At 45.4% G+C, this 8,763-nt stretch overlaps 1 protein-coding gene across 2 annotated transcripts in view; it reads left to right on the plus strand.

Moving 5' to 3' along the window:
• Positions 1-8,763, plus strand: part of Rarb (retinoic acid receptor beta) — a 147,352-nt gene that overhangs the window by 22,217 nt on the left and 116,372 nt on the right. For both annotated transcript variants that reach the window (XM_059274180.1, XM_059274182.1), the window contains exon 2: positions 5,677-5,825. In XM_059274180.1, coding sequence (XP_059130163.1) covers positions 5,677-5,825 — 149 coding nt within the window. The remainder of the gene's footprint in view (positions 1-5,676; positions 5,826-8,763) is intronic.

Consider the following 8,763-nt stretch of genomic DNA (forward strand, 5'->3'; position numbering starts at 1 on the left):
AATGAAAGGTGGGCTTTGGAAGTGGCCTTTCCCCACAGACCTGCTGAAAAGTCACAAGTTGAAGGCCGATGGCAGCTCTCCTAGCTGTAAGGTTCTACTGCTGTGGGCCATGCTTTCAGGAACATTAATAGGAAAGAAGGAGGCTGAGACAGCAGGATCAGGAGTTCCAAGCCAGCCTTAGCAAAATAGTGAATTTAAGGATAGCCTGAGCTACATAGCAGAGTCTGTCTCAAAACAAACAAACAAGCAAAAAATAAAAACAACAACAAACCCATACCGGATGGAAGAAAGGAAAGGGAGGAGGAAAGAAGGGTAAGGCCAACCAGCCTGTGAATGCTGTGGTAGTGACAAGGTTTCACAGACTGTCAGTGAAAGTTTGGCTCCAACTTAGTTCGCAACGGCCCCAGTCGCCAAGATACATTATTCCCAAGCAGGGCAGTCAGCCTCTCTCCTACGTGACTGTGGGCCCAGACATCCCTCGGCTGCACAGCCAGGCTCCCCGACTCTGCCCGTACCGTAGCAAAGAAGGCAGCAGCTACTCTGCAGTTTGGATGGTACTGTGGATGGGGATGCAGTGACCTAATGGAACAGAGTCCGTCAGTACGTAAACAAGTAAGCGAGGACGGATACAAGCGGGGGTCCAGCGCCAGCTCGGAATTACTCCTGGAAGACTGACTCCCCAGCCTGCAGTCCACCGGGTGGCTGTAGTGCCATTCCTTTATTGACACTACAGGAGCCTCTTCCCCCCTCTCCCCCGGGACGTCTACAGGCCGCTTTTTTGGCCTGTTGGAGATTGCTGAATGAGCTAATACAGAACGCATTGTCTGCTGAGCCGGCAGAGTTTTCCAGCGAAATTTTTATCATTCTGTGGACTGATTGTACTTGCCTGGAATAAGGAAGAAAATGTTTGAGGCCTCTCAAGGGCATTTGATGAATCCAACTCTAATTTAAAGGGACTAATAGATTATTGATTTAAGCAGGGTGACCGTGAGCAGATCAATGGCTAAGCCATCTGTATCTACCTTAAATGCCAAAGGTGTCCAGTGAAAGGGGATCCACCTTAAATACCAAAACTGTCCCTGGGGAAGGAGAACTAGCTCCATCCCCCCAAATCCCCAGCTCTTTGTGGGGAGGGAGGGAGGCAGGCAGGAAGAGGAACTCCAATAAACTTAGCCAAAGTGTGTTTATGCTACATTACTAAAGACCAAGTGATTCCATTGAAATCCTCCACGTCTTTTATCTTGGTGCCACATCCTGGTTTCCATTCTAGAACATGCCTTGGAATGTTTGCCTTCAGCCAACTCTGTTGCTACTAAAATTTGAAATTTTCATTTCATTCCGTTTGGTTTGGTGTCACTTTAAGCACTGTAGGTCACGTAGAGGAAGTATAAGACCACAGACTGCATATATAAATACACAGTCATTTTTTGGTTTGGTTTGTTTTTGTACTGAGGATTCAACCCATGGTCCCATGTATGCTAGGCAAATACCCTACCATTTAATTATACCCACCCCCCAGAATTTTTTTTTAATTTTGAGACAGGATCTCACTGACTTGCCTAGGCTGGCCTTTGACTCATTCTGTAGTCCAGGCCACAGCTTGCCACCTTCCTTCCTGCCCCGGCCTCCCAAGCAGCAGGGCAGAAAGCCCTGCAGCACCAGGCCCAGCTCATCTTGAGCTCCACATAGCATCTGACACAGCCTGGATGATCCCGTCCTTCAGGCTACAAGCAACTGGGCACATGGGGTGAGAGCATAGTTCTCCTGTGCTGTGGTGAACAGGCCCATGGCCATGCTGCTTGGTGAGAATATGGAGTCCAGGGCTCTGCTGATTGCTTAGAAGAGATTTTCAGTCCCACAGGCATTTCAGAAAAGCCTATTCATGTTACAAATGATGCTCATCCACAAGGGAAGGCTACTCTCAGCCTCTTTAAAGTGTTTGGGGATTTTGAACATCTACAGACCTCACCTTAGTCTTTACTATGTCTCACACTTCTTGGGATTAACTCATTGCCCGTTCTGTTTCCTCACTGAGAAGATAAGATGCTGGTTCCCTTCAGTACAGGTATTTGAAATGACGTATTTATAGAAATTAACACCCACTTTTGAAATTCAGGGCATGGCTGTGACAGCTGAGTCCAGCCCTGACAGGACTCTATTTACTACAATCCTGGGGAGGCCAGAGCAGCTGTTCCACAGAAGGTCAGGTCTCGTTCATGTGAAGAACAGGGTGCACTAACGATGTTTCTACAGCCTCGTTCATGTGAACAGGGTGCACTAACGATGTTTCTACAGCCTCGTTCATGTGAAAAACAGGGTGTGTTAGCAATGGTTCCGCGGCCTCATTCATGTGAAGAACAGGGTGTGTTAGCAGTGGTTCCGCGGCCTCGTTCATGTGAAGAACAGAGTGTATTAGCAATGGTTCTGTAGCCTCGTTCATGTGAAGAACAGAATGTGCATAGTGATGTTTCTGCAGAGCTGCTGATGCCCATGGATAACCAGAAGCACACACAACAGCTCAACCTAAAGATGAGCATGGGAGCAAGGGCATGAATGTGGAGAGTCTTCAGAAGTCAGTCTATCAGCATGAATTAAACACTAACAAAATCATTTTGAAATATAGTCTTTATTAAACTTAATAATTACAATTCTGAGACTTTATCCCAAAGAAATAGATGGAAATACACTGAGATTGTCTGTGATGATGTTCATTCCTGAGAGATGTTTTGCAGGAAAAATACTAACAAGGAACTGTAGTCATGACGCCATAAACCAAACAGTGCCCCAATCTCAGTATAATTCCACTTCAGTAAGCAAACAAAGGTATTTAAGTGCACGAAAGGAAGTCTGGCAAGGATGCCCCAGAATCACAAGGGGATGTCGAAGTGAAGCGATGGTGAGAGATTCGTGTGCGTGTTCACGAGCACTCACGCCTGAACTTCCTTACAGTTTTACAGAGATTGGTTTCAATAAGTACTGTTTTCTTGTGGATGCCACGATTCCTTATCAGCTTTCAGAGGGACACTGAGGAGTGTGAGGATGCTTTCCCACTGGGGCTTGGTCGTGGCCAGCCTTAGAGACTTCTCGAGCCAGCCCCTCCCTGTCTGCCGGACACTTGGCACCACTGCACCACCACCTTTTCCGGAGCCAGGGCTTCTGTGTGCCAGAGAAGTCCGCACTCGAGACGGATGTCTCATTCCTGTCCGCAGATCTAACCTGTAAAGACCGCAATGGATTTATCTACTAGGACCCATACTACCCTAATGAATTCCTTCCAGGATTCTCATGAATTATGAAAATACTATCATTATAGTTGATTCTGTTCCAAAGGGCTAATTAGTTTTTTAAGGAAGCAAATGAGTATAAGAGTGCTTTTTGATTTCAGATGTTACCATTTAACTACTTAGAAAAGCACTTAGTGTTTGAAAAGAGAAAAAGAAGGGAAAAGTTCATGAATTAGTTCAACCAGTGTTTATTGATTATCTGCTCTATAGGAAGGCCCCCTAGTCCTGCCACACAGCTATGAGCACAGTAGATGGGGTTCCTGGCCTCACAAAGACTGTATGTGGGGTGGGGGGAACCACTGTAAAATATAAAGTTGTAAACAGACAAACCTTCTGAATCTTGACAACAGTTAAAACTTTATAGAAAATAAGATGAAGTAATGTGTCACCATGACCAGGGATAGGGAGGGCCTTTTGCTTTTCTTCTGTCCTTTGGATTTGTGATGGGGATTGTTTCCATGGTGTCACATATGCTAAGCACGAGCTCTACCACTGAGCAACACTCCCTTCCACAGCAAGGACACTTTAGAGAAGTCATCTCTGAGAGAGTGGCACTTACTCTGAGATCTAAGAGAAAAACAATAGCCAAACCTGATGGTCTTGGAACTTGTAGGTGGAGAAAATGGTTGGTATGGTTATTTGCTCACTTGTCTGGGACAGGGTCTGGCAATGCTCCAAGCCTAGCCTAGAGCTCCTGGGATCAGGTCTCTGCCTTCCCTACATGGCCGGAACTACAGGTCCAGCAGCAGAGCTGGTGTCTTCTATTGCTATTTGAGCTTGTCTTGTCCAAAAGAAGAATGGAAAGCAATTATTTAGGACTCAGCCAATGAGGGAATCGTGGAGGATGAACGTCAGTGAGGGCATGTCATGAGAAACCCCTTAGAGCATGGTGAGGACTCTGACCTCATTCGTGACTGTTGGAGGCTCCCCGTAGGCAGATGACAGGTTAATTTTAACCTTTGAATAATTATCTTGCTTGCACCAATGCGCGGGTAGAGAGTGCAGACTCAGGGAGGCTGAGGAAGAGGTGTCTGCAGCTGAGAACACCATGCGCAGTGTGGGAGCCCCCCCACAACTGAGACAGTGTGGGTTAGCAGCAGACTCAGCAAATGGAGGGACTTGAGTGCTGTGAGCACAGTTACATGAGTGCTGTGAGCACAATTACATGAGTGCTGTGAGCACAGTTACAGAAGAAACGAACCGGCACAATTATGAACAGTGCGACAACCAGAAATTTGATCATCGTGGAAATACTCTGGGGCTTGTAAGTGATTGGGAGATTGGAAGATTCTGGAACACCATTTGACTCCTCTCAATTGTGTGCTCTGTTTGCCCGCAGTAAGCAAAGGGCCAGTCCCTGCTCTGACTTTGGTGGGAGAACACTCTGGTCCAAGCTCTACACATTTCCATCTCAGTGGAGTTTGAGTGATTGGATAATGAAAATAGGGATCATGTGGTTTATAGTCTGGAATAAAAAGCTGGGCAAGGTGGCACATGTCTATGCCATAGCATCAGGGAAGCAGTGGCAGAAGAATTGAGAGTTTGAGGCTGGTCTGGCCTGTAATAGTGATTCCCTTTCCTAAAATGAATGAATAAATGAATGAATGAATGAATGAATGAATGAGAAAACGGATGAATAAATGTATGTCCATAATACAGATGTACATGACTTAGAAGTTAGCTAAGTGCAACCTACTTATCTCCAACATGAACTGCACACCAACCTGGGGCTGTATCTAAGTGAACCTTCTATGCGTACAGGCCAGAAGCTGCACTTTCTAAGCTCGGGATTTTGGTGCTGCAGGCCGGGGGCCAGCTCAACACAGTGCAGGGCTTCCCAAAGTCATGCTTTTTATCCCTTATGGCTACATGGCAAAAGCCCAGCCACATACACCCACGATACCGGGCTTCAGTGGATATTTCTTTATTTTGTCATAATAAATACACAATAAATAATAACTAAATTTTGGTTAAGTGAGCAGTAGCATCAGACCATACATCCACAACTAGATAAAAGAAAGCCTGAGGAAACAGAAGAGAGATCCAGGGCTTGTCCAAAGGGCTGACTTTGGACTTTGGTTCCTCCCTCTCCCTGCTGGTCTTGGACAAGGCTCTGCCTGAGGGCCCTGTGTTGGATTTCTGTTTCTCGCGGGTAACTTGGGATCCATCGCCCTCATGGTGCCTGTGAACTTCAAATTAGATACATGTGAGGTTGCTCTTGCAGGGGTCATTCAGCATCACACTGGCTGGTGGTAACGAGGACAACTGCTTCTGTAGGCTTAACCCTGCTGGGGTTGTGAGCTTGGAGCAGAGATGTTGGCACTGACTGGGGAAGCTAAAGGAACTGAAATGTGCCTTCTCTTGTTTCCTCTCCCTCTCCTCTCCACCGTAGCAATTGAGACACAGAGTACCAGCTCCGAGGAGCTCGTCCCGAGCCCACCGTCTCCACTCCCTCCTCCTCGGGTGTACAAGCCTTGCTTCGTCTGCCAGGACAAGTCATCGGGGTACCACTATGGCGTCAGTGCCTGTGAGGGGTGCAAGGTGAGTAGTACCGCCAGTGCTTCACCTCCTCATTTTCCCTTAACTCCTACGATGTGACCTCCTCCACTCCAGAAGCAAGCTAGACTGATACCTGCAGCATCCCCTCCAGCTGGGACTGTAGCTTGGCTGCATCTCATGGTTTCTATCATCTGCTTTCATTTCTTTGGTTTAAAGTTCAGAAATGTCTGTAAATGAGTGACTGAGGTCAAACAGTCCTGGGCCTTTAAAATGCCCCCCCCCTCCCCGCCAAGTTCTTTCTTACTAAGAACATTTTGAAGGAGTCGCATGGCCCTGTTTCTCTTGGGACACGCCATCTGGTGTCTTTGTAGTTCTCTTTTATTTTTAAATATGACTGAGAGTCCACTGAAACACCTTGCAGCGAGCCAAGGTTGAAATTGGGATTTCTCTCCTGGCTGCCTCCTCAGCCCTGTGGCCTTTGAATTACACTTTGATTTTCAGCTTGTACAGACTTGCTACTGTAGATGCATTGTAAATTCAGCAGAGTTGGATTAAAGCTTCTGCCCACAGAACACTGGAGGCTGAACATGTGTCAGACAGGGGACGGCTGCTTTGAATCACGTTAGATAACCATTATCAAGGCCAAGAGGCATTACTGAGTGAAAGAGGGCCTTGTGATCTTAAGGAAGAATCCAAAAGTGACTCACGGGCAGATGAGACGTATCCACAGAAATGTCTCCAAGGAACTGTTGTCTCGAGCCAGCTTTTCCTGGATATAGAGCTGCTGTTGAGTCCTCTCTATCTGGCTGTGCAGGTCTGGTGTTTTATATCTAGACCGAATGACTCATCTAGAGGGTTAGAGTGTGAGGATAACTTTACAGGCTCTGTGGCATTGGGCTTATCAGCAGGAGCGGTTTCTGTACGTGTTGGTCAGGCACTGTCGTGTAGCTTGATGTCTTCATACCACAGACCTTTCCCTAGCTCACAGTTCTGTAAAAGAAGCACGCAGGTATCCAGAGCAGCATGCTGATAGCCAAACCAGTCAGGGGTCAGCCTAGCATCAACAGGTCAGACCATCCTTGATGGGAGCAGCTCCAAGTAGCAGCTGTCTCAAGAAGTGGCTATGGGACTGGGGGGCATTGCCTTGTAGTCTGTTTTCTTTGAGAATAAGTGGTAAAGGCCCTACTCTCCTCCTCAGTCCTCTGAGGGTGGGTGCTTAATGACACAGAATGAACAAATGTGTAAATGTCACTCAGTCCCACAAAGCAATGACAAGAGTTTCCGCTGTTTATCAATCGTTTTAAGAAACATGATATATTTTACAGTGTAATACCAGTTTGGAGAAATTCACTTAAGAGTCCTGATCTCCCTGGGAATGTGAGAGTTGCTTCCAAAGAACTCTCTTCCCTTCTGTCCCTGCCAAGGTGGCAGCCAGCACTGGCTAAAAAAATCTTATATTCATGCATCTGATTGCTAGTGCTCACCCTTAGCTGGATACACTTAAACACACCTTAACATTTCAGAGGGCTTCAGTGGAATGCTGGTGCATTTTGTCCACTTGATGCATAATATGAAAACAAATTAGTTTCTAATGTTCATTTGGAAGGTAAATGAAAAGAAACTTTTAATTTACTTACTTATGTACTTATTGAGACAGGGTCTCATGTGTAGCCCAGGATAGCCTGGAACTCATAGCAATCCAGCTGCCTCAGTCTCCTGAGTGCCGGGATTACAGATATTAGCTACCCCAACATCAAAAGCATGCTTCTTGGTTTCCAAACAATTTTCATTATCTCAAGCCCAGAAATCTGAAGAAGGTGTGGTAGCTTCCTGCTTGCATGATGGCCCGGAAGGACAGCATCAGGCTTGTCCTCCCTCAGGCAGATGCCGACCTGCAGAGTAAGCGGTTTCCCGTCCCGCAGCACAAACTGTTCTCATCAACTACTGCTCAGCTAATCCTCTGACCTCCTGTTTTACTGTGGGATTCTGACACTCTTTAGGAAAAACCCCAACAAAAATAAACTCACACCAGCACAAACAACCAATAAACTCAGTTAAGTGGACCCGAGTCTCAGGATGAGAAATCCTTTTATCAGAACCATGAACTAGACCAGGCCATGGAGTTCCCGGCATGTATGGAACTTGAATACTGGATGCTGGGGTGGCTGGGCACTGGCTGCCTTTCCCCTGGTGGTAGGGGAAAACTTACTTTGCATTTGAGCTGGCTGAGAAAATAGTGTAGCAATCAAGAGAAGTGAAAACAATAAGAAAGTAAAGCAGTAATGTACTCAGAAAAAAGAAATAAATGTTTAAGTACAAAACACACTCTTATTGGTTATTTAAAACACCAATATAGTCAGTGTCTGAAAAATAGAAAATAGCATGGTTCTTCCCCAGAGAAAAATTTGTTAAAATTCAGTGTTTATGTGCACTTATAGATTTTGATTTTACAAAAATAAATTTTATTTTTATACAAAAATAACTATATAATGTTATCATGTATAGCCAATTTTAAATGGCTTTTTATATTTAATTATATTTTATGGTAAAAATTTACACAACTACATAGTTTCTGTGGTAATACAATTAACATAATTGCTGGTGGTTATATTATAAATTATCTAATTAACTCCTATTATATAATAAGGTATTTCTGATTTTTATCCTTTATAAATAGTACTTCATAGTCTTTGGTATACTTGTGGATAAATTAGTAACAACAGATGGTAAGTCAGTGGCTTATATACTTGGAAGGGTATGTAAGTGTGGGTGTGGGCGGGAGGGGGGTTACTAGGGATTGAACCTAGGGCCTTGTGCACACTGGACAAGCACTCTACCAACTGACAAATTCCACTCCCCCTTGCTATTGCTTCCGAGGCTTTTGATACAGACAGCCAATACTCTTATGCTGTTAAGTCTGTAGGAAGTCGGTCATGTCAGACTCCCCCAATTGACAGCAAGGTGATGGACTCATCACAAC

Source organism: Peromyscus eremicus, chromosome 9, assembly GCF_949786415.1.
Source record: "Peromyscus eremicus chromosome 9, PerEre_H2_v1, whole genome shotgun sequence".
Lineage (NCBI taxonomy): Eukaryota > Metazoa > Chordata > Mammalia > Rodentia > Cricetidae > Peromyscus > Peromyscus eremicus.